The 27,257-nt window shown below is 37.2% G+C and overlaps 2 protein-coding genes across 3 annotated transcripts in view; both read left to right on the top strand.

The window, feature by feature from the left end:
• Positions 1-238: 238 nt before the first annotated feature.
• The window catches only part of c5 (complement component 5), a 124,905-nt gene continuing 97,886 nt past the window's right edge, over positions 239-27,257 (top strand). The window contains exons 1-4 of one of the 2 annotated variants that reach the window (XM_056236308.1): positions 239-458; positions 715-767; positions 1,129-1,292; positions 2,239-2,279. In XM_056236308.1, the coding sequence (XP_056092283.1) occupies positions 271-458; positions 715-767; positions 1,129-1,292; positions 2,239-2,279 (446 nt within the window). In that variant the 5' untranslated portion in view covers positions 239-270. Of the gene's footprint in view, positions 459-672; positions 768-1,128; positions 1,293-2,238; positions 2,280-27,257 lie in introns of both variants that reach the window. The other variant, XM_056236300.1, reaches the window with a different exon arrangement.
• Positions 8,143-15,241, top strand: surf4l (surfeit 4, like). Its single transcript, XM_056236411.1, has 6 exons — positions 8,143-8,367; positions 11,161-11,347; positions 11,437-11,513; positions 11,624-11,667; positions 11,748-11,934; positions 14,609-15,241. The coding sequence occupies exons 1-6, from the start codon at positions 8,320-8,322 to the stop codon at positions 14,873-14,875; spliced, it is 810 nt and encodes a 269-aa protein (XP_056092386.1). The 5' UTR covers positions 8,143-8,319; the 3' UTR covers positions 14,876-15,241.

Raw genomic sequence — 27,257 nt, 5'->3', positions numbered from 1 at the left:
ATATTATGCTGAAAACATTTGTTTGTTCATAGTGTGTGTGTTATATAACTTATTTGGAACATCACTAGCAAACTACCCATGCCTCATCCACATGTCTAAAACAATAGTATATGGTAATACTATTGTTTTAGACTTGTGGATGATTTACGTGTAGTTTACTAGTGATGTTCCTAATAAGTAAGTTGCTTTGGATAAATACAAATTGAATGGTTTGCATTCCCTGTTTTAAATAGGCACCTGGGATCATTGAATTTTATCTTAGCATTAAGAATGCTGAAAATCAAGCAGAAGCAGCAGCTTAAGAAATTTAAGCAGCAGCAGAGGCACATGCAAAAGATGTCTGGAACAGCCCAGTTAGATCCTCACGGACAAGGAGCACCAGTTGCTTCACTCCCTTATTCCCCTGATTGTCGTTTTCCTCAGCAGTCTCAACAGAGGCATGTGCATTCTGGAAGACGGTAAGGGCTCATATTTGGTGGAAAATTTAACTACATGATACCCGCAGACAATTATTATCAGATTACCTTTTGCAACTGCCATCTCTTTGAAAGCTTTAAATGATTGCCTGGATTTGTGCTTTTTAATGAATGTGCATCAACTGTAAAACAAATAATCAAATACAAATAATTGCTTTGTCATGTGATTGTCTTTCTCCAAATACCTGCATAACAGACCACCAGCACCAAATGCTTCTCCCCTTCTTGCTTCAATCAGACCATGCCATAATCCCATGCTGCAACAGTGTGGGCTCATGCACACAATGCCAGGTAAAAGATCCACCTCATCCTGTGTGCTGCTGTTATACTATGGACCGGTTTCACAAACAGGGTTTAGATTAAGCCAGGATTAGATTAAGCCAGCCTTAGATCAATTAGGGCATTTAAGTAGCTTTTATAAATGTGCCTTAGAAAAAGCATTACTTTAGTGCATCTTGAGATAAAACAAACAAGTTGCTTTCAGTTAAAACAGCTCAAACATGCATTTAAGCCTTGTCTGTGAAACCAGGGGAATATGTGTTAGATTTGACTGTTTTATAACGATATCCATTTGTTAGTTAACAAACCCCTGTGTATAACTTCATATAATATCTCATATTCTGTGTCTTTCCCCTTTTCTGAATCATTATAGATATGTCATTCAGTCACACCGAGCTGGTGTCAAGAGCATTTCTAGAGGGAGGAGTCAGGCAGTCTATTCTTGGGCCTCCTCCTATAGGCGTTCCAGTAAGAGACCTCTGCATGAACTTTGTGGCTGATCGTTGTCCCCACCCATGTGGATCACACATCAGTAGAGTAACTGTCTTTCCTCATTAACATAGATTTACACGAATAGGGACATATTAACATCTTTAAAGGGTTAGTTCACCCAAAAATGAAAATTCTGTCATCATTTACTCATCTTCATGTCTTTCCAAATGTGTATGACGTTTATTTCTTCCTGGTGAACACAAAAGAAGATATTTTGAAAAATGTTGGTAACCAAATAGTTTTGGTACCATTGACTTTCATTGTATGGACAAATAATAAATAAAAAAAAACACATGTTCCACAAAAGAAAGAAAGTCATACAGTTTTGTAATAATATGAGGGTAAGTAAATAATGATTTAGGGGTGAACGATCACTATTCACACCAAGGTTCAGAATTTGCTGAATTGAAAATGGGTCCAACAACTTTTTTTTTTTTTTTATATAAAATAATTGCTTTCAGGTCATGTGTCCTGCATGTACATCTGTGAGCAAATACATCACTGACACTATTCAGGCGCAGGAAACAAACAGGGCAAAATGGGAATGAATTTAATATATTTATTTACGCTACACCTACCTTGCATCATTTTACAACAAAAAACACCTGTATTGTTGTCATTTTATATATACATGCCAGCCACTATATATTTAATATACATGCCACTCTTTTTGTATCCATCTATATCACTGTAAATCAAATTTTTATTATCACATCATGGCTTATATTTTATATAAAATTGAGTGAAATTGTTGTCGGGTGGCATTAGTGAAATTTTCAGATGGGTTTTCATTGAAGAAGATGAAATCTTTGTTATTAAATTGTATATTCATGACCTTTTGTCGTAAATGGCTTTTACATTATGTTCTTGGTGTGAACTGGCCTTTAATGTGTATTAAATTATAAAGCATTCTCTATGTTTTGATTGTTTACTTGGGTCGACTGATATGAAGGAGCATTGACCGTGTTTCACATTTATTTTGTTATTTAAGGAGCCTACAGTGCAGAGCCTAGACAGAAAGAAGGAGAATGTGCTAAACATAGCTGGGAAAAGTCATGGACAGACGAGAAAAATGAACACTGATTCAAACATCGGAAAAGTGGGTGAGTACACATTAATGCTTGAGGAGACCCCTCTACTTACAGTAGACTATTAACCAGTTGTGCATTAATTGTCAAATTCCTTCTTACAAGTTCCTTCTCATGCCCTAAATAAACCCAATGGTACAGTTGGACAAATTCATTCTGCTGTCCCAGAACAAGCAGAGCCCCCTTTGAAAAAGCACAGAGGTCAGAGGTAATCTTGATTTTACTGTTATTGTTAAAAGTGGTTTGGTTTGGCATCTTGATGTCATGCTGTTAATCAAGGTAATATCACTGCAGATGGACTAAAATGAATGAGGCTGTTTTTGTGTTTCATGTGACATACTCACAAAACTTCACTGCCTATTTTGAACAGACCAGTTGCACTGGGGGAAGAGTCTGGAAAAGGAGATAGGATAGAGCAGACACAAAACTCTGCAAGTGTTTCAGACCATGAAGGTATTACTGTGTGTGCGGCTTGCTGTATTTGTCTCTTTAGCCTCAGGCAAACCACAAATCCACTGAAAAAATGCCACTCTCTTTGTTTACTTTTCAGTTATACTGTTATCAAACTCTTCATCTGCAACTTTAACATAATATATACTACTGAGTCTTTAGTGTTTAAATGTTGAACATACTTTTATTTCCCCTCTAAATGATGCAGAGGATGATAACGGTTCTGCAGAGCTTGAAGAAGACAGTGTTGATCAGAACAGAGCAGCAGAGGTACAGTATCACAGAATCAGTAATATATTTCCATCTTTACCTCTGGACATTCCCAATAACATTTGTACATCTCAATTAATGCAACTGAATACAAAAAGCACTGAATTTACTCTTTTTTTTTTTTTTACAATAATAATTTTACACTTAATGCTTTCAGATGAACATCAGTTTGTATAAACAAAAGACACATGTATAGTAATGCATGTCCAATTGTGCAGCTCAAGACACATTATACACCACCATTTAAAATATATATGTTTTTGAAAGACATCTCTTATGCTCACCAAGGTTGCATTTATTTGATCAAAAATATAGTAAACAGTAACATTGTGAAATATAATTAAAGTTCAAATGAATTTAATATAATTTTAATTAACTATTTTAATATGTTATAAAATGTGATTATTCATTTGATGGCAAAGCTGAATGTCCAGCATCATTACTCCAGTCTTCAGTGTCACAGGATCCTTCAGAAATGAATTCTGATGTGCTGATTTGGTGCGAGAGAAACATGTCTTATCAGTCTTGAAAACAGATTTGCTGCTTAATATGAAAACTGATTAAAAAAAATGTTGATGACTGGAAAGTTCAAAAGAATTAATATCAATTTAATGTATCCTTGCTGATTAAAACTTTTTTTTTATCTGCAAACTTTTGAATGGTAGTGTATGTGTTAGCATAAGACTAATGTTATAGTCACTTACCAACTGTGTCTGTGCAAAGCTGTATGTAGTCTTTCAGTTTCTCTCATGACCTTGTAAACCTGGTAATCCAGGATATCAGAAAGGTACATGATGTAACTCTCTGTAAATCATGAAGCTCCACCAATAGGAGTTATATAATAACAAGAAATTAATCTGTCTTGAAAAGAACTCCACCTCAAGAGAACACTTCTGACACTTAATCAACGAGAGCTTATATTGTATTAAACCTGGAATACTCGTTTAAGCGCTGTGTCTTTCAGGTGCAGGGTGTTGGCACATCTCTGAAGGTGACTATCCAGCGTAGCAGTGAGTGTCGAGCCTTCAGCACTTCACCTGAGGAGATGGCAGCAGCTGCAGGCCATGATGGCGAGAAAGAGAGAAGCAAACACACAGGCAAATTCACCTGCTACATTTGCAACATCACCTGTCCTGACCAGCAAGTAAGACTTGACTGTACGTAAACGAGGAGAAGAGTCAGTTGAGCATGGTGTTTAGTGAAGTGGTTTGACCTCTGCAGGGCTTCCAGACTCACATGATCAGTTTAGATCATCAGCAACGTATGATGGAAATCCAGCATGTGAGTAACACCTGTCTGGCCACACTGTTACCCCAAACCCAGGAGTCCCTGCAGGGAACAAACAGGTAAGTGATGCTCTCCATACTTTAAAGGTGTAGGGTGTATTTTTAATAAGTTGACTTACTCATAAGAGTAAATGAACACTGTTACTCTGTGGCAACGTCAGAACTATTGTCGAGTCAATGACAGTCTGAGAGAGCCGAGAGAAAAAAAGAACATGCCAAGTTCATAGAATTGTAATCTTTGTGTTCGTTCATTTTTGTTCTGTAACAGAGAGAGGAGGATGGGTCACCAGCGCTGGTGTCCTACCTGTCAGTGTCGTTTTTCTGGTGACCTCATTGAGCACAGACGAACAAAGAAACACAAGGTGACCTTAACATTAACAAAACAAATCTTACCATAATCACTGCAAATAATATCCACGTATACTTGAGGAGTAGAGTTTAAACCACAGACTGTATAAAAATGCTGTCTTGTCTCCTCGTTAGATGTCAAAAGTGTCTTCGAGACCTTTCTGTACCCTGTGTGAGCGCCACTTTAGGACCCCTCGCAAGTTTGTTGAGCATATGAAGTCTCCTGGGCACAAACAGAGGGTTGAGGAGGTTTGTGTGTGTATTTGTGTAGATATTTGAATGTAAAATGCTTTGAATGACATCAATAAGACTTTTCTCATTTGTTACAGTTAAGAAACGAGGGCGGCCCAGAGGTTATGGAGGAGCTCATAACTGTGGATGCTATTGGCTGCTTTGAAGGGGAAGACGATTATGAGGAGGATAGAAATGAAGAAGAGGTTGCAGTGTTTGAGAGGGTTTGTTGCATGACTTCATGTGCTCCTCTAAATTTGTTTCTTTTGGTACTCTTGAGTTTTTACTTGAATTGTTTTCATAGCATCCTGCTCACAGGGAGATTGCTCTTGAAGAGACGACTGGTAATGAGACATATGATCCAGACACACAATATGGTGAGTCCTCAGCTTCAACCACATCTCTAGATTGTCAAAGAACAGTTTCTGAGTAACTTAACAGTTCTGACTGCTTTCTGACCCTCAGGCACTAGTTTTGTGGTGCCTGTCGCTGGTTTCCTCTGTAAGCTCTGTCATAAATTCTTCCACTTTGAGTCCTCTGCACGGGAAACTCACTGCAGGTCTCTTATGCACTTCCAGAACTTGCAGGTAAGGAAAATTACGGAATCAGTGGTATATGCAGTTTTTCCTTAATGTGCGTGGCATTTAAGAGGTGGGCAAATCTGAAATCAATGATACTACATTCATTCATTAACAATTTCAGTCGTATCAGATTCTATCTCTTGCCATACGCGAGAGACTGTTCATGAATTTTCTTGCCGATGATTTTTCCGAGGTAGGTCGCTAGGTCTTTCCCCAACCATCCCCATCACATGGCTTGGGACTCACACTCACACTCAATTTGGCGTCTCCCATTAACCTATAAGGTGAATTCAGGATGATGGCAAAAAGTGTCCCAACCACCCTACTGTTTTTGAGTTGGGGGGGAAACTCAGAGGAAACCCATTCAGACAGAGGAAGAACATGCAAACTCCACACAGAAAGACCTCCTGGCTCAGCCGGAACTCAAACTGGGAAAACCCGCTTGATATGAGGCAACAGTGCAACCCACTGAGCCACTGTGCTGCCCGTACTACAATAATAGTTTTGTCTAAAAGTGACACATTCAAAAAATTTTACACATAGTATAACACAGTCATACCTCAAATGATCATTTTGAAGCTGCTGTAGTTTTTTTTTTTTTGCACTACAGTTGAAAAGTTTGGGTTACAAAATACAGTAAAAAAAACCCATAATATTGTGAAATATTTTTACAATTTAAAATAACTGTTTTTTATTTTAATACATTTAAAAATGTAACATTCCTTTGATGGCAAAGCTGAATTTTCAGCAGCCATTACTCCTGTCTTCAGTGTCACATGATCCTTTGGAAATCAATATGCTATATCTAATATGCTCAATAAACATTTCTTATTATTATCAACGTTGAAAACAGTTGTGGTGCTTAATATTTTTGTGCATCTTTCAGGGTTATTTGTGGAATAGAACAGTTAAAAACAGCATTTATTTGAAATAGAAATATTTTGGAACATTATAAATCTCTTTACTGTCACTTTTACTCTATGTAATGCATCCTTGTATTAATTTCTTTAAAAAAAAAAAATCAATCTTGCCTCAAACTTTTGAAATTTTAGTGTGAGGTACAAATTTCTACTTAAGTACTACAACTATACATATGACTTTGTGCATGACGAATCAGAACCAGACCATAATTTATTTCTAAATTGAATACCGCTTTCTAAAAACCTATAGGATGCTCCCAACAAGAATTAGACATTCTGCATTGGCCTACATTCACTACTGACTAACATGTCTGTGTAAATAATGTAAGGTGGAACTTCTTTTATTAAAAAAAAATAAAAAGAAAAGTTTATAAACTGTTAATAGAGCTAATGCAATGCAAAATGCTTATTGTATTTGTTTTTCAGAAGCATAACACCCCGAAGATGCAGAAGAACTGTGAGAGTGATGCCTCATGTAGTAGCCCAACGGCGGACCCTCGTGGCCTGGAGCTCATTGCTTCCTGCGCCAATAAAACCATGATTTCTGACAGCAGCCAAGCAGATCTCAATAGATCACACATCAATTCCTCAAGGGACCACTTACACCCGAGGAAGCTTAAACCATCTAAAAGAGCGCACAAATCCAAGACCTCACGCTCAAAAACCTCTGTAGCTCCAAAGAAACCTTGCGTGGTCATGAAGCATCTAATATGTACTCCACATTGTGGCTCGATGTCAAGCCAAGAGTCACGCTGCCAAGAAAGCAATAGGCTTGACTCGAGTGTTCAACTACGGCAAACAGAGTCCAGTGAAAAAGAAAAGACATCCTTTGACCCTGTGCATTACTCAGAAGAGCAAGAAAATGTGAACGCAACACCCACATTCAGTTTGTGTCATGTATCACAGTTGAACTCAGAGGAGAATGTTACAAAACCAATTGAGGTTAAAGAGACCGTCAGCAAAGACCAAACAAAAAATACCTTTCATGCTCATAAGAGTCCAAGTGTTTCTGTGAAGAAAACCTGAGAGAGAAAAATAAATCAGTTGTAATTATTGTAAAATAAATGTTTATTTAAATTCAGAAATATTGTAATTCTTATTTGCTTTCATTACATTTTGTTTTATATATAATTATCAATAATATTATAATTGTTGAAGAGCAGTGTTTACTACATTTATTAACAGAGGTTAATTTTGTTAATTGAATTGTAATTAATTGTTCATTCTTATTCAAAATCTTGTAACATGCTGCCATATATTTATGTCTATGAATTTAAATCTTGAATCAGAGGAAGTAAGCTCACAGACAGTTTGTGATGGTTAAAGAGTATGTGTTTATCCCAAAAGTTTTTTTGAAAGCACCTTGCCCACCTCCACTTTGGTGGAAAAAAGGAAGCAAAACTGTCCAGAATTGCATATAAAGTAGAACAGATTTTTTGTAAAAAAAAATTTTTTTTAAATCCACACAGATATTGTGTTCATTGTTATAAATTTGACAATAATTTGTTAAAAATCATCAGACTTTTTAAAAATCTAAACCCATATAAGTAGTAATAAAAATATAATGTTTTATATAGAAAAAAAGAGGTCCATCATAAAACAAGATTTCTGGCCTCGCCAGTCGCCACTGGCTTGAGAGACGTCACTGCTTGAGCTCTATATTCTGGCTGCATCAGTACACGTGGCATGCACATATATGTGTGTCCTACAGGGGGCGACAGAGCGAACTGCAGGGCATTATGGGGCGGAGATGGCATTCTAGTACACACAGACGACGGTGAAGCAAGTCTAGTACGAGACCTGTAACACAACGGGTAGCTGACATAGGTATCGATAAACGGAACGGAATCAATCTAAGGTGTCCTGCAGACGGAAATCGTCTCTTGGATTTTGGTGTCATGGCTCAAAATGATTTAATGAGTAACGCGGAGGACGTGGCGGATCAGGTGAGAGAACAGAAGGCCCTGCCAGGGAAGGGAACTTGCACACTAAATCATGGAGACTACACTGATTCACTAAACAAACGGTTCCTAAGTTCGGGAAAGTCCATGTGTGCGTGTACAGTTCGGGTCATGTTTGCTTGACTGCAAATTTGATTTGTTTATTAACTAACTTCCAGTCTTGTGACCCAGATGGAGGAACTGAACTAGTGATACTGTCTAGAAGAACTGTGCCAAAACCTTGATTTTCCAGGGCTGTTTTCGAGTACTGATAAGGACTGCATGACATGTATTTATACAGTCGTGCGGTATATAAATACAGTATTTTTGCGTCTCCAGAATGTTTGAACGTCATACAAACTTTATCTCTAAATCATTTGCATCAGTGCAGAGTCACACATCTGTGCATTTGATGAAGCAAGAGTAAATGATGCACTGTTACTATACTCGTTTGATAGTTCCCATACGATGACTGATTCGGAAAAGATTAGGTTTTGTTGTCCAGTTTTAAAAGGAATTTGACAGCTGGACATTAATCGAATGCGTTTATGTTGTTTACGTTGCAAAATGTGCATAATTCGTATGATTATGAATGTTTTTTGGGGCTCTTTTTCATGCTGCGTAGTTTCTGCTTATTTTGGGCTTAATAACAAGAAGCAACTTTAGGATTATGTCATTATTGTTGAAGCGTATAATGGAGTTGTTTGGTTTATCAGTTTTGGGGATTTCAAGGCCATTAGTGCCATCATCATCTCAGTTTATTAATTTATAGCTTAATTTTCAGTGTCGTTTTGGTAAATTGATTAAATCCCAGCCAATGACGGCTATATTTCTTTCTATTTTTAACCGGTTTTATCCCATGGCAACTGGAACACTATTAAAAGTCATATCTTTCTTTTATTGATACAATTCTAATTCAGTAATACTATCTTTTTTGACTGAGAACAAATCTGTGATATTCATGGAAACAAGTCAAATGCCCTCCAGGCATGCAGACTAAGAGAAATGTTGACACACAGGCAGACATTGGCCCTGAGATCTTTTCCCCATTCATTTAGTCTTGCTTGGTACTTGTTGAATGCTGATTGGCTCGTTGTCTTCTTAGTGCTGATGTGGATCGTTTGGGGGCGGGGCTTAGCAGAGGCCAGTGTCAAAGCTCTCAATAAGCCTTGAGTTAATCACAAGCATGTTTAGAGAGTGTTATTGCTCATATAAAAAAAAAACCTGCCTTGTACTGACACACACACACACATATATGTGTATATATATATATTTAGTAATCCTACAATCAGCACATTTTTATTCAAAAAGAACAGAATTCTATAGTTTGCCATGGTCTTTTATAGTTTATACTCTATAGTTTACTTCTTGCTTTCATTTAACTTTTAAGAAGAATGAATTAAGTTGATATTTTAATTTACCAATATAATAGGCTATATTCTAACAATCTTGTCCTTATTACAGGTTAAGGCATTAAGCAATGAGAATTAAAGATCATGTAATAATCCTGTAAGAGTAAATTGCAGCATCTTTATTTCTTCCCTGTCCATCTTTATTCAACACCTGTTATGAGGAAGTGGAAAAGATTTATTGCTAGTAAACCACAGTGATATTTAAATTCTGGAGTCATTGCACTTGTGCTCATCATGAGTCATCAGTTGCAAATGGATGTGCTTTTGGCCACCTGTTCTCTGATATTGACTAAAATGTAGGGAAAAGTGAAAAGGGTAATTGGAGCTCAGGGGTTAAACATTAAACAACATGCATTTGAAGAGCTGCCTCAGCGCTTGCTTGCTTACTTGATGTAATATAAAGTTTGTGTAAATCTAAAACATTCACCCTAGGGAAATAAATAGATTAATATTTTTTTTGCTATTTATTCCTGTTTGAGGTTTGTAAAAAAAAAAAAAAAAAAAATACAGGAAAGCAGAAATATATTGTATAATTACTTGGCTTGCTGCGATAGTTGGTGTTACACGGTGTTCAGGTGGACACCGATTACATCACTTGCCCACCGTGGCACTGCATTTTTCTTATAGTAATAAAACTAATTTAGTTCAGTTAGAGAACAGACACTACAATTAAAAACTGAAGGCGTCTATTTAATTCAGTCTGAGCCGAACAAAAATCGCACCACAGATCAACAGCAGGAGTCAGATTTCATATCAAGTCAAGTCACCTTTATTTATATAGCGCTTTTTACAATACAGATTGTTTCAAAGCAGCTTTACAGTGAGAACAGGAAATGAATGCAGCAGTGTCATCTATCAAATGACTAGAGTGAGGAGAGCTGACTGTCAAGAAGACGATGGTGGAAGATTTGGTTTCAAAGTAAATTGTAAAAGTGACTATTTGGGAAATATGTTGGATTTAAACCCAATGCTAATAGGAAACCTGCAAACATTAAGGCAATCTGCTAATTTTCCTTCATGGTGTATGGCCATGTTTTTTTTTTTAAATAATTTATATGTTTAATATACGCGAGTTTGTCATTGTACTGTTTTGTTGTTATGTTTTTCATTAAGAATAATACCCACCATTCAAGCAATTGCGGCTAAATCGAAAGCGAAAGTAAAATGTGCACGGCATTTAAAAGCGAGGTGGATAAGAGGGAAAAAATGCTGTTGTGATACCGGTATTACTGGTGTTGTCACATGTCGATTGACCGGTGAGAAATTCCTCCTTTATCAAATTCCTTAATCTGACACCATTTTACACCATTTAACATGATTATACCTGTACCGCTCATACCTAGATTTGGGGATTTTTTTATATGTTTGTCTTTTCGTTCATCTCTAGTTCCTTCGAGTGACGAAGCAATACCTGCCCCACATAGCGCGTCTCTGTCTGATCAGCACGTTCCTGGAGGACGGCATTCGAATGTGGTTCCAGTGGAGTGAGCAGAAAGAATATATTGAGACGACGTGGGGATGTGGGTTCTTTCTGGCCACACTGTTTGTCTTAATCAACTTACTCGGACAGCTGGGTAAGAAGTTTGTTCAGCACTAAATTATTCAGGTTGGACCATCTTCAAATTTTTACATAAAAGTGTTTTATTAATCTTCTCTTTTAAAGGTGGTTGTATACTGATCCTGAGCCGGAATTTTGTGCAATATGCCTGCTTTGGATTATTTGGGATCATCGCCTTACAGGTGTGAGCATTCTGTTTGAGTTTTTTAAAATGTAATTAGATATAATCTTTGGATAGGACTTTAATTGAGTTAAACCGTTTATTTACGGTCTTGATCTTTATCTGTTCCAGACTGTTGCCTATAGCATTCTTTGGGACCCAAAGTTTTTGATGAGGTAAGTGTTTTTTTGCAGTAGATCATCCTATGTTTTATGCCCTGATCTCGTCGTTCTTGACTTCTCTCCTCTGTGTTCAGGAATTTGGCTCTGGGTGGAGGTCTGCTGCTGCTCCTTGCTGAGTCACGTTCTGAGGGCAGGAGTATGTTTGCTGGTGTTCCCACTATGAGAGAGAGTTCTCCTAAACAGTACATGCAGCTCGGAGGCAGAGTCCTGCTGGTGCTCATGTTCATGACGCTGCTGCACTTTGATACCAGCTTCCTCTCGGTGAGCAAACCAACCTGTTACATTTAGTCCAACCTTGTAAATGGGTGAATCGCAAAGAAATGTGATTAATCCGTTTACCCTTTTAAATTATTCTTCATCCAATAATTAAAACCTTTTTTGGTGCAAAAAAAACCTTTGCAAACATTATAAACTAACCTCGAGAAACATAATATAAAAATCTGAAACTGCATTTCATGACCTCTTTAAGGTTTTTAGGTAACACTTTAGTTTACAGTGTAATTGTTACACGTTACATGTAATTACTGTAGTAATAACTATAAATGATGCATAATTACATGCAATTAACCCTAAACCAAACCATCATCCTAACCCTAACCCTATAGTTAAAGTATTAAGTAAAAATCTTAACTTTTGTATATTTTGTTTATTTAAAAAATAAAATTCTGTCATTTACTCACTCATGTTATTCCAATCCAAACCTTTAAAATTTTGGTTCATCTTTGGAACACAAATTAATATATTTTTAGTAAAATCTGAGTGATTCATCAACACACACATCAGTTATGATAACAGAAGCCTAAGTATGCTTGCTTGACGTGCGAGAACCAATGAAGTTAATTCTCGTGTGTTACCAATGAGATTTGTTCTCGCTTGTAACGCAGGTTCGTTTGAGCTTTTCTTTGTGTCCACTGATCAATGTTTATATGTGAATAAAAGCCTAAATTCAATCTGTTCATCATATAAAGCGATTGTGTCTTTTCAGAAAATGTAGACTAAACCGCTCAATTCATATGGATGAACTCTCTATGAACTTTTTGAAGCGTCAAAGTGGTAGTGACGTAGACTATCAATAGAGAGTACAGAACTGGCTCAGATTTTATTAAAATAACTTGGTGTTCCGAAGATGAACGGAAGTCGTATGGGTTTGGAACGACACCAGGGTGAGTAGTAAATGACAGAATTTAAATTTCTGGCTCCTTTTGTTTGTAAAAATATCTACTGAATTTGCAGCAAAATGACATTTTAGAATATTACAAAAATTTCTCAACAACACTTTTTAAAATGAATATGTATTTACCTTTAAACACTTTTTAGAAACAAGCTTAGATACTTGATATAAAACTTCAGTCGACTCTGTTTGCATGTCTTTGAATGTAGGAGACTCCTTTTTGTTTATAGTTTTTATTAACCCAGCATATGGAAGCATATTAACCCGTTCATTTGGAAGAACGTCTAAAACATTATAAATGTTTGTTTTTTAACCCAGTATATTATAACTTGGTAGAACGTCTAAAACATTATTGCACTGTGTTCAGCTCTTTGTGCAGGTCACAGTCATAAAGATGATGTTGTGATTGTTGCTCAGGATGTGGGTTTGTGGTTGAGGATTTGTGCCAATTGCATCATGATGCAACCTGAAATGCAAGCTTTCTCAAACCTGATTCAGTTTATCTGTATAAATGTTGGATTATAATAGAAACTGCTCATGGCTTGTTTGGTTTGCAAACATTAAAGCTATAATGGCTAGACAGTTTTCAGCACTGATGTCATTCATCTCCATGGAACAATTTTGAGACACTCCTGGCTGGCTGGCTCTGCTTCTTTGGGCAGTTGTGGCCTAATGGTTAGAGAGTCAGACTTGTAAGTTAACCTGAAGGCTGCGGTTTCATCTGACATCCATATTAGGTGACATATTGCACAACATAGGCACATTTTCAAAATACATAAACAAAACTACACACAATGAATAAAACAATATGACACAGACTACTTTAATTAAAGGTACAATTGCGATGAAGATTTCCAAATGGTTTGTGCCAAGTCTGTCAACCGCAATAAACACTACCGTTCAAAAGTTTAGGGTTGGTAAGAATTTTTTTTTTTATATGTTTTTGAAAGAAGTCTGTTATGCTCAACCAAGGCTGCATTTATTTGATAAAAATTTAGCAAAAACAGTAATACTGTGGAGATGATACGATTTAAAATAAGTGTTTTCTATTGTAATATATTTTTAAAATGTGACTTATTCACGTGATTCCTGAATTTTCAGCAGCCTTCATTTCCGTCTTCATAAATCATTCTAAAATGCTGATTTGATGCTCAAGAAACATGTCTTCTCATCACAGCTTAATATTTTTGTGGGAACCGTGATGCATTTTTTTTCCAGGATTTTTTGATGAATAGAAAATTCAAAAGAACGGCATTTATTTGAAATAGAAAGCTTTTGTAACAATGTTAATGTATTTACTGTCACTTTTGATCAATTTAATGCATTTTGCTGAATAAAAGTATTAATTTATTTGAATGAAATTCTTACTAACTCCAAAATCTTGCACGGTAGAGTATTTGGAAACCAAACATGGATAACTTGCCATTGTTACGCCTATGCAGTTCACAGCAATAATAATAATAATAATAATAATAATAATTTCAATGTTTAATTTGAGGATGTTTTCTTTACTTTTTTATCTTAAACCGTTTTTATTCCCAGTGTTGGGTCACCACAAAATGTAATGTGTCCCAAAACCAGTGTCTCTGAGATGTGTCTTCTCCATTGTAGTAATCCTTTTCACCACTTGAGGTCAGACGTGGACAGGTTTTCAGTTGCATAGATGATTTCTGCAGTTTTGAATCCTCCTTCCTGTATTACAGTTTTACATCAGTCACATGTGTCACTGACTTCCTTTTTCTAAAGTATCTGTGTTTGCTTCAGATTTTGCAGAACCTGGTTGGTACAGCTCTCATTGTCCTGGTGGCTGTTGGTTTCAAGACTAAACTGGCGGCCCTCACCCTGGTCATCTGGCTGCTGGCCATCAACGTGTACTTCAATGCTTTCTGGACCATACCAACCTACAAGCCCATGCACGACTTCCTCAAGTACGACTTCTTCCAGACCACATCAGTGATCGGTGGCCTCTTGCTGATAGTAGCACTAGGTCCAGGTGGAGTGTCCATGGATGAGAAGAAGAAGGATTGGTGAGACGGGACTGAACTCAAAACGGCTCACTCTGTAGTTTGCCCTTTGGCAAATTTTTTTCTGTGCAGTTATCACACAAAGCAGGTACACTACTTAGAGAGGAAAGAGCCAATTGAGACGTGGCCTCACAAAAATCCCCAAGGACCAACAGAATGACCTGCTCTCCACTTCCCATGCACTGTCTATGTTTTCATCTTGCGTGCTTACTGAATTATTTCTACCAGCACTTTTAGACATATTAGGTTATCATATTTATTTTCTAAGGTTCAGGTCAGATTCTGTTATTTGAGAACCCCCTTGAAAATCTGGAACATCCATGTTATAAAAGCTGCGACCACGTTGAACGAATAACAAATTCATCTAATTTGCCATTTTCTCTGCCTTTTTATTTCGGTGCCAATTGCAAGTCAGTGTACCAAAGACGCATCCTCAGAGATATACTTCATTTTGCCTTCGAGTTCATTTAAGCCATTTTAGTTAATCACAAAATGAATTTGAAGTAAAATGGAGAGTCGATGTCATTGAGTTTATTCATGGGTCAGCCCGGACTTCAACTGATATCGTTGCTGTGTTGAAAATTACTGCACACTGGGTATTTTATAAGTCAAGTCATCCTCATTTATATAGCGCTTTTAACAATGTAGATTGTTTCAAAGCAGCTTTACAGAGATAAACATATAATTTAAGGTAACAGAGAATGGTTTGGTTTTATAGCGGTTCTTGACTAATGTTATTTTCCAGCTAAAGTTAGTTTTGATTGATTCACTTCCGTCGAAATGATCATTTGTTATTAAATTAGGGGCCGCTAAGACGACACCGTTTTCTCTAAACAGACTTTAAATGCGAACCTGTGATAAACGCTGATGGCGTTCACATGCGCATTAAGAATTGATTCTATAGTTATGTGCGTTTGAATATATGTGCGCAGGTTTGTAATTCCCTACAAACCATGCCTAAACAAACTACTTGTCTTGCCTGAAAAGCCAATGATATGCGTCAATCTCTCCCTCTCAGCAGGCAAAACAAGAGTTTTCAAAGCGAGATTCTAATTCATAAACATTTTTTTTACCATTTCAAAGTAGTTAAACGTAAAGATGAAAATGTTTAATGGCCATTTTGAAAAATGCTGCATTCCATTCTAAAGATTCATTGGCTTTTCATGCTCCTGTAGCAAGCTGTTAGTTTGTTATCGTGTTTGCTGTCTCTTGTCAGGTCACTTTAAAGTTTACAACCGGTGAATTATAGTGTTTCTCAAAACAAGCAGAGTTAGATGAGAATATTGATACCCTGTGGTTTGTCAGACTCTGTGTTTAACCTCTTTGTACAAAAAAAAGAAAAAAGAAATAACTGAAAAATATTGATTTTCTAAGTGTTTTAAATATTTGTTTTGACATATAAAGGGAAAAGAAAAAATGTCGGTTGTTTATTTTTTTTTATTTTTATAGTTAACCATTTTTTATGAGTAACCAACAATAAAATGTAGTGATATTCAAAAAGCAAAACATTTTTTGTCTACATGACATGGGGGGAAAAAGAACGGTCACTGCAGTCTGGACATATATAGAACTATATTCAAGCTGTTAGTTATCATGTCAAATCTGTAGTCATCATGTCCATGTCTCCCAAACCTTTAGCAACCAGCAGAAATTATGATATCAAGAGGGAAGTCAAAGGAAATAATTTCCCCAAACATTCCAAACAAACAAGTGGTCAGATTTTGTGTAGGCCTAAACTATTTATTGCTTCACTAATGCTTGACATGATGTTCTATATTGCATGAATGCATTTTGAAGTAAATAGAATATATGGAGGAAATCCTCTATTTGTTTATTATAGTCATTTTTATCTTTTTAGACGCTTGTTTGCCGAGAGAAAACATTTCATCTGTCCTACCTAAACAATGATATTTACGATTTTGTCTTTTGGACTGAAATTTAAGATAATACCAAGTAGACCACCGGGAAAACCTTACAGGACCACAGAACTTCCATTTGTCTATGATCGCCTGTACCTGCAGAGCGTTAAGGTGATTTGATCCATATTATAGGCTACACACAATAGTGTTGATTTTGTGTGTATTGAGAGAAGTGAAATCCCTAGCTACTTCTGTCCTTTTTAGTTTTATAAAGTTCAAAAGAATCTTGACACAAGGAAATAAAAAAGGAAATCTTACTAAAGTAAGACTGTGATAATAACTGTGGTGTTGCCAATGTAAATTTCCTAAGGAGTTTTAATATTTTTCGGAAATTTTGCTTTGCAATCAACATTGCAAAGCAACGTACATTCCTGAGGATAAGCAGCAGAGGACGCTAAAGCTGTTTCTAACGACTAGTTGCTTCAAACCATTTCCTTATGTGATTTTTTTTTTTTTAGTCTTCAGGTAGCGCTTATAGATTCAGTCACATCCTCTCAAGTCTTCAAATAAGGTATTTTCTTTTACTGTATGCTAATTGTTGTTTTTTCCTCTACGGTTTCTGTTAACTAACGTTAGCCTAATTATCGTATGAAACGCAAAGTGCTAATACATTGAACGGGAGAGTTTGACTAACCACATTTGATATATATATATATTTTAGGTTAGGCTATATCTATCAGCTATTGACTGGTATTGAAAGTGCCACAAAGTGTCATAATTGTGTGTTTATATTATGCCCTGGTAAAACCACGGTGCTCTGCGTACCGAATGCATGGCACATAAATAAGATCGAGCGATCGAAAGTTGTCACACTTTACTCGACCAGTAAATAAATCTTGGGTTAGGCTTATTTTTAATATCACTTTCTTAAACTAATTTTAAATTCTTGATTACAAAGAAAAGGATATAATTTGAATGGGGCGTGTTGTCAATAAAAAGCCATTAACAATTAATGGAAAGTAGACTGTTTATGGTCAAATATGCGTATCAGCAAAAATGACAGATTAAACAGCAAAAAATGGTAAAGGTTAGTTAGAAGAAATGCCTAACAATTGTTATTTTCAAAAAAAAATGTTGCATCATTGCCATTGTATAAAAATTAAGATATGTCTCATCTTGCCCCAATGTGAAATTTATGAAAAATACACTTGTCCTGGGAACACAAAGTTCAACCTTTCAGCTAGTTGACTATACTGTGGATTCCTGTTTCATAAGCTAAATGTGCTTTTATTGCATTTTACTGCAAACATATTATGCTAGCCACTGTAACTTCAGTTTGCAGGAATCCAAACTAAACTTAAATTATTCAAATTTCAAAGAGGGTTTTGAAACCAACATACAAAACTAGTACTGCAGTAGCCTATTTCTTGCGAGAGAGGTTTGATGTTGAGACCAGGCCCTCTGGCAGCATAACTGGCAGTTGCTGTTTTCCCCTCATCTTTTTGTTTTCCTCATCCTTGAGCCCAACTCACTTCCTCAGCCTTTAGCCAAGCAGTGATTGCTCTAAAGGGAACATTATTTATAAACAAATACTGCCTCCTTCCTTGGCCATACTATGAGTTTGTAAAGATGCTGTGGGTACAGAAGAGTTCAGCTGCAGGTCAGTGGAGATTCCTCAGGTTTACCATACACATCCCATTCACAAGCCTTGAGGGAATAAACCTTCATCAGGGACCAGGGTGCCATGTCATTTTGGACAGGAATGAGTTACAGAAGTACAGGGTGTTCATTGGATTGTAAGTTCTGCTGATGATATGTCTTTCTGAAAAACTTTCAGTAAACAAAAACTCCATAAAACAATTTTGAAATGTATAAGTTTTGAAAATTGTGTAAATAGCCTATATGACTTTTACACAGTGCGTGCTATTGTAACGTCTGTAAATGCCCTGATGCACTGTCAGTGCAGTTCTCAACTCAGGTTTTTGTTCTTTGCTTAGGGATAAAAAGGGGTTTGAAATACCTTTGCAGCAATACACTTGTCAGCAAACATCCCGATGCCGATGCCATCCACTTTTCTGAGAGTGGCGTTTAGATGAATATGTGGATATTTGATGCATGCTTTCCTCTCAGTAACAAAAATGAACACAACCCAAATGAAAACAGATATGAAAGCATCTGATTCTGAGAAATTCTGAACTCCAATCAAGTCACATCACGTTTATTTGTATATCACTTAATAAAAGAGATTGCTTTAAAGCAAGCAGCTTTACTGTATTACATATGAAGAACAGTCAATTCACTTTGGCAAGCTTTTTCAAACTCTAGAAATGAACTTCGTTTTGCCTGATTTTGTTCAAAATAACGTCACACCAATATATATTGCAGACTTAAGTCTATCCCTCACAGCATGTTTTTGCATGTGTGAAATCCAATATGGCATCTAACCTGACTATATCAAGTCAAGTCAGCTTTATTTTTTACAATACAGATTGTTTCAAGGCAGCTTTACAGTGATACCAGGAAAATAATGCAACAAAGTTTGTTTCGACTGTACAGCAGATCTAGAAGAAAATGGTGTCATAGTCCAGATTAAGTAAGTTCAGTGATGGTACATTTTTGTTGTAAAAAAGTTATTAATTGAGTTAATTTATATAGACTATGGTCGATAGCTCTAGTCAATGGTGCAGATGGGTAGATTGAGGAAGCCAGCATTCCCTTTCGTATATTGAAGGTCTCGATGCTTCTGCAGGAAATGTGGGAACGGTTAAAGATCAATGTAGCACTTTAAAAGAGTCAACCTCAGGCCACACTTTGAGTCCATCTCTGTGGGGTCAGAGATTTGAAGGACGAGGGTGATGAGGTCAGCCTTCAAGTCCCATCAAAAAGAGTTTCTTCCCTCCTTCGGTCTGGTCTATTCCTCGGAAAGTGGCAGGAACACACAGACAATGATTTGTCACCAGAAACGGCCCTGATAATTTCCAATTTCATGGGAGCCGGAGAAGAGGCCAGGATGGTCAGCCACAGCTGGAAGTGTGTGTGTCCACTGTGGGCCCCGGCCATTGTTAGAGCCCCAGCCGCAGGCCACTGTGTGTGCGGGACGCTTTTACTCGGAGCGCCCCGACAGCCAAATGTCACCATTAACCATGCGCTGCAAAATCGGAGGCATTCATGATCGAAGCTCCTCATAAGCCATAAAAGGGGTCATCGGTGAGGGTGACTCAAGTTCAGCAAGTCAGATTCAATGGTGTCATGCTTGTTCTGCTCTTTGATGTGACGTGTGTGGAAATGTGGCTTCTTTCTCACACTTGTTAGTGCTGTCAATCTTCCGATAGATTCCCTGGTTAAACAGTTGTCTGTTCTCAGTGCTGGCACCGTGAAAGCAATGATATTGTTGACTGATCATCAGATAATTGAATCAAGTGTTGATTTGTGATTGTGATCTATAGTCTTTGTTTTCTCTCATAGGCGTTGTATCACCTCTCTCACTAAGACACAAACCTGGTCTCGTCCTGAAAGCTGATTGGTCAGTACAGCGTTACCACCACAATTAACTCTTCACCCATACTTACTGTATGCAATGCATAGACCAAATGTTCACCTTAACATAGGTATGTTGACAAATTGACATGAAATTATTGGAAAGTTTATGAAGAATTTGAAAAAAGTTGGAGTTTTAAGGCTTTTAGTCCACGTTAGTGAGCTTTAAGGTCACCTTTTTGCTAGTGAACTCGTAAGTTTGAGATATGTGCATTTAGAATTTACAGTCTCTTCCAACTTTTTTATGACTCATCTTCCACTACTATGGCAACAGTTCTTAGTTCATTGCTATGCTCTAAACTAAAAAATATGACATTTTAATGGGAAAAAACAGTTAGCCTCTTAAGAATTCATAACTATTTGTATGTAACACACATTTGTGTATGCTAAAATGTAAAGGTATTTATTTATACCTTTACAAATGTAAACATCTTCATGAATCCTTTGTATTTAAATGTATAGGTACAGTGTATAATTAGATATGTTTAGATATGTTAAGCCATAACCCAACCCCTTACTCTAAACCTATCCACTTCTCAACAATAAAAACCATAAATGTACAGTAACAGTTTCAGTTACAATACTACATATTTTTTGAAGAATTCAATTTTGGAGAAATTGCACAGAACAGAATGAAACTTTAACTGTTAACTTGAGTGAATCCATTAAATAAACGTGACCATTTTGAACTTAATTAATGTTATTAATTAAATGCAATAAAATAGTGGTTCTCATTCAAGGGACTTCAGAATTACTTAAAGGGTTAGTTCACCCAAAAATTAAAACTCTGTCATTAAGTACTCACCCTCATGTCATTCCAAACCCATAAGACCTTAGTTCATCTTCAGAACTCAAATTAAGATATTTTTGGTAAAATCCGAGAACTTTCTGACTACAACATAATAATTTTCAAGGCCCAGAAAGGTAGTAAAGACATTGTTAAAATAGTCAATGTGTTCATAAAGTTAAGGTTGAACCACTGTAGTCACATGGACTATTTTAACGATGTCTTTACTACCTTTCTGGGCCTTGAAAGTGGCAATTACATTGCAGTCTATGCAGAAAGCTCTCGAATTTCATCAGAAATATCTCAATTTGTGTTCCGAATGTCTTACAGGTTTGAAATGACATGAGGGTGAGTAATTAATGACAGAAATTTCATTTTTGGGTGAACAAACCCTTTAAATGTATTTAAATGAATCAATTATTACTAATATATTAAAATAATGACTCTAAATTATAATGCTAACACATAAAATCAAGATGTAAACTAAAATCATATAACTTTTTTCCCTTCAGTATCTATTGTTTTTATTAAAGAACATTCAGTTCTGAAAAACAAATTTTGGACTCAAAATAATCGATTTGTGGTTAATTAATTTATAATATTAAATTAATCAACCATGTTAATTCAGTGTATTATTGGAAAAAAAAAAAACATTTGAAAATCTTTGTCATAAACACAGCAGAAATACCGGGAAATATAGTGTTTATGGAGGGAGGCCTTCAAATATTGTTTTGGACAATATTTGCGTCAAAAAGGGTTAATAAAATGGACCTAATAATTTCATGAGTTTCATGAATTGAACTCAACAAAAGGAGGGTGTTTGGGACGGGACCTTTTTGACTAAACAGATGGAGGGAGAAACCTGTTTGAAACATTCATTATTTTTGTAACTGGTGATGCTTGTGGAAAAATAAATGATGCACTTCATCTTTAATGAGCATTTGAATGAAATTTACGTCTTTAATAAATTTTTTTTATGTAGTACCACTTTCATAAAAGCAATAGGGTACTCAAAGATGTGTTACATTGTGACTATAGTTCTAGCTACAGCAGTTGTGACCGTTTCATGCTTAATTCAGACCTACTAACAGTAGCAGTCCTCTTGCCGTCTATGCTAACCACATAGATCCACCTGTTGCTTAGAATCTTATACAGCTCTCAGGTGATCAAGTGCTCTTTCAATCCCGAGGGATCTGTCAGCATTAGCCCCTCCCAGCTCTCGACACACTTCCTACAGCCCTTTATCCCTTACACGAAATCTAACATTTGCTCTTATTGTCAATGTTGGATAAACACAAGAGCCTCTTTGATCATGGCAAGAGCGACCTGTTGATGTTGTGATGGAGGAGAGGAAAGAGAAGGAAGGGTAGATTATGCCTCACAGTGCTACAGGAAGTGTGACCGATCTGCCGGTGATTTCTATTGTCTTCTGTTGTTTGATTGACATAATGGCAAGAGCCTGAGGGACAGTCATTGGCTCCGTCCTCAGATTTCTCTGGAGGTCACGGGTTAAATCATAGCATATTCTGGTTTAGATCGGAAAGCAAGCGTTTCATGATAACCCGTCATTTGAAAGTGCAGAAGTTCTGAAGACCGAAACGGTCGCTCAATTTATTCCGGTCCTTTTTCTTTTCCGACTTTTCTCTTTCCCATCCTCTCTGCCTATGTGGCTAACTTTTCGCTTCATTCTCTCGATCTTTCTCCTGCCACCAGTTTCTTTTCTCTGGGCTCTTAGGGACTCAATTGAAGGGCAATGAGGCAGCTAATGTGCAGAAAGATAGAAATTTACTTGCTTTAAGTTCATGCTGCAGACCTCTCTGAAAGAGAGCATTCAGCTGCCTGCCGCTCCACAATAAGAAGCGATTGAATAAAGCCTGCAAGCAGGTTCTTAGCGGCTACATGATGGTTCAGTTCACGGCCCATTTGCCTCCAATGCTCTCCTCTTTCTCCCCCGCATATTTTTTATCTTTTCCTCTCTCGCTGAATGACATCTTTCGGCCGGACCCCCCTGCTGAGGAGGTTTAAATGAAATGCATTGATACGGGCACAAGAAGCAATTTGTCTCTTGAACTGTTTCAAGGATTTAAAGGGAGTCAGGGAGAGAGAAAGAAAGCGAGAGAACGATTGAGAAGGTTGTCCGAGAGAACGGTGTTACACTGCCATTTCTGACAACTGGACATCAGGATCCAGAGAGTCCATGATAAGAGACGTACATATTGTTTTTTATTTTTTTTAAAATTCAGAATTTTTTGAATAACTAACAGAGTAGCGTTTAATTGATGTTGTTGGTTTTTTTTGTCTTTTTTTATTAAGTGGCAGGTGCATGTGCTTGTGAACATCTCTCTTCCCATTCAAATAGATTCATCACTTGTGTATCAAGCAGAAACATGTCTATAATAGCTCCAGGGACGAGTATCTCCAAGGCGAAAATACTTTTTTCTTTTCTTTTTAACGCTAACTGTCACACTAAATACAGTTGGCAATACCACTGATCGTTCAATGAAATTCCAACAATGCCTTGAATTAAAGACAGAAATGCGCTTTTCTTCTCGTGACTGTTACATGTTCTCATCAGTTCAAGTATATGTGACCTCACAAACTAAGCGGTATTTAACCTCTATAGACCATCTCTGTCTACATGTCATGCACTCTTTCGCTCTCATTTACCCTTTCTCACCCCGAGTTTCTCGCTCTCTCTTTTCTCTCTCAAGCCTCCAGCTGTGAATGTTTGTTCAAGTGGAGTGAAACCATCAAGATGAGAAAATATTGAGCTTTTCTTTCTATTCTCTTTGGATTTACTGCTACCATTCAATTTTCTGTGACTCTATTTCTTTCTTTCTGATCGGCTTCTCCTTCACTGTTACAGCCTAAGACTGGCAGGCTAAATTTGAGATTCAAAGTCTAATTCAAACTTAGAAAATGAACAGAAATATGCACTATTAGGTCACTAATCAAATTAGTGACATCATGTGACTGCTTGTTCAGTTTTTGCTTCTAACGATTAGATCAGTTTTTGCTTCTGAAGCTCAAAATGCTTTTTGAATCATTTTAAATCATGCTGGAGAACATGATCATCAGGTTACACACACTTGTGGAGTTCATGTACTGTATCTTGAGTGCCAAATACTAAAACTGGTTTTCTGTTTTTCAGTTCACTAAACTGTAAAATAGTTATGGATTGCCATGAAAGTGTGCTGACTTTTCATTCAAATACTTTTAATTTGTAATTCGATTTTTTCATTAATTAAAAAAAGGGGATTTTCACTAGTCGTCTCAGACTGAATGGAATACAGTTCTTAAAGCTGGCATTACAAATCACTTTAATTTTAATCTAAAGTTTGAAGTTTGTCCTTTTGGTAACATTATATGAACACTCAGTAAACACTTCACAATAAGCAGAAAAACTCATAAAAACATGCATAAATGAGACTAAAGTGCAGCAGAATATAAAAACATGGCTAGATTTGAAATGTAAACATAAAATATCTTTTAACCTTTTGGAAGAGATGTATTTATATACTTTGAAAAGCTGTTTTCTTTTCTCTTATCACTTGCATTTTTGCTATTCATTCTTTGCTCTTAATTGCACCGCAATCAGCAAATACGGAAAGCTATTAGAACCAGATTTTAACAACAAACACATCTAAATGGCTACGTCTTATCCTCTGCCGCCTCCTCTCTCGCAAAGGCCATGAATTCCTCGTGCTGCAAAGAAAGGACACATGGCTATACTGTTTTCTTTACGGCTGCATCTGCTGCGGCATTGTGCGCGAGTTCTGAAAAAGAGAGATCCTGGCAATCCATATTGATAGACTGCGAGACAGATTGCGTGTAGAGAGACTACGCCTGGCTCATTCACAGTACCACTTCATTTATTTGAAGTTTTAATCTAATTATTAACTATTTTGGGGGATAATAAGCTTTGCGGCTGTAATAGGCGAATTGTATGCCTGAGCTCTTGTGCCGTTGAGAGCACCGGTACAGAGGCCAATCCTTGGGAGGGGTGAGGTCGCTGACAAAAGCACTTGTCCAAAAATATTTTGTCAAGTCTTTTACGCGCCATTCTAACAGGGCTTACATTGGAGGCCTGAAAGAGGATGAGAAAGGCGCCTTTAAGGCTTGATTGGCAACTGCAAACACACTAAATGCTAATGAACCCCAGATGGATTGAAGATTAGCACCATAGTGTTTTCTGCTCTCTTTCTCCCTGTCCACAAAAGTTTCTCTCTGTCCCCGCAAATCTCCCCTCTTGCCCCCCTCCGGATCACCTCTGCAGTCTGCCACCCCTGTTCCCACTCCTAAGCCCTTTTATTGCTCATATCATACTATTAATAACCCGGAGGCGGAGAGGCGGACAGTAATTAATTCATGGGATCCAACCCCTTGATCTGGCCAGAGGAGGGGCCTTCGTGGTGGGACGGAGACTGGGGGCCGGAGTATGTGTACGTATCCTGACAGAAGTTCTCTGCGTGTTCCTTCCGTCCTCGTTATCGCGTTTCGAATGTCGGATCTAGTTTTTTATAAGTCTGCGCACACTTTTTGGGTGAGCCGAATGCCACGCACACCCCGTGTTAATCTCTCAGTCTCATGCACACAGTCTCACCCTCCTTTTCGGACCCTGCTGCTGTATAGAGCTGGTGGGACAGAAGCTGCAGTGGCACATGACAAAAGCAAGGCATGAAATTCAATTAGGAAAGGGTCTGCTCAAGATTTCACAGCCTTCACTGAAGAGAATAGCTTTTGATATATTGGTACTCCTATTTACTGCCTATCTAGGCATTGCTCTCATTAGTAAGCACCCCACCTCCAGCCCTACCTTTCCCTTTCTCTATCCTTCTCTCTTTATCTCTCTCTCCATTTTTCTCTTTCTCCTCTCTCAGAGATCTGGCTCAGTTAGTTGCGATAGAAATCGAATTGTCTTGTTTTGTTGGACCACAAAGTTTTTGCTAATAGTATTTGCTCTAATAGTCACTTCACTTCACATTAAACTGCTCATTTAAACACTTACTCTGTGCAAGTGACTCATTCATTTGTACGCTTACTTGTCCTTGTTTTTTTGAATGGCGAGGACAATATTTTTTTGGATGATATAGTGTTTAAAAAGTCCTGCAGCTCAGATTATCTGTGTAGTCAAAAAATACATAAGTTGTTGTCCAGTATACTAAGTATTACATTTATAATGTTTTAAAAAACCTGATGAAATTTATGAACACTCCTGTCATGAGAACAACCCTTCATTATATAGTTGACTGTTAACAGAATGTCAGTGTGGTTTGTGTTTACTTGTTATCCAATAGCTAGAAAAAAATAAGATATTGTCATTTTAGTTTGTAGGAGAGAATTTAAAAAATAAATAATTTAAGAAAGTTTTAAACCGGGTGTATAAAACCAACATACAAAACCAGTGAAAATACATTTTGTGTTGTTTGTCTTTAAAGATACCACATTTGAGCCAAGTCCTTTTGTAACAACTAGCCTCTGTCTCCCTTGCACTAACTTTTCTTGATTTCATTGGATATATTGAAGCTAGACTCCTTTTCCTATGTCCATATCTGTCCTACAATCCCATCATGCACCTTTCTCCAGCTACCTTGCCCATCAGTCTAAATGAGGCCTCCTAATCAATCCGCATTTTTATTTCTTTTATGCATTTAATTTGCATTTGTTTACAAAGTGATCATATCTTGACTTGACCAGTCAAATTTGCAGATCATAGATTAACATTTTTATACTTCACCCTCAATGTACAGCTTTCAGCATCTATGTTTCTTTGCATTTCACTACAACATAAAGAGAATTTGTAATATCCCAGATTGTGCTGTCGTAACATTGGTGCTTGATGAAACTTTTGTGAAGGCGGTGATGTAGCGACCATCTACATCATCATTGTGTAGCTCGGCTTGTTAGTCCTGACAAATGATCCTTTCTAATGAAGCTCTGTGAAGTTATGATCCCCACCCCTCTCCTTTTGTTGACCAGAGCCCATTGGTTAACTGATGACTGGGAAGTAATTAGTCCAGTCTTGAATGTTGGCAGGTACGGGCAGCTGTCCTTTGTATGGACGTCAATGTGGTGTGTGTGTACGGTAAAGGGTGAGAGTTTGTATACATATGTGTGTGGGAGGGACCCGTAGAGGGCGGAGGGCCGCCTGATCCCATCTGTTTGACTGAACCCCCCACAGCTGCGCCACTGCAGGACAGACCAGA

Source organism: Rhinichthys klamathensis, unplaced genomic scaffold, assembly GCF_029890125.1.
Source record: "Rhinichthys klamathensis goyatoka isolate OS25496 unplaced genomic scaffold, OSU_Roscu_1.1 h1tg000019l_1, whole genome shotgun sequence".
NCBI lineage: Eukaryota > Metazoa > Chordata > Actinopteri > Cypriniformes > Leuciscidae > Rhinichthys > Rhinichthys klamathensis.
This window is presented reverse-complemented; position numbering and strand designations above follow the sequence as displayed.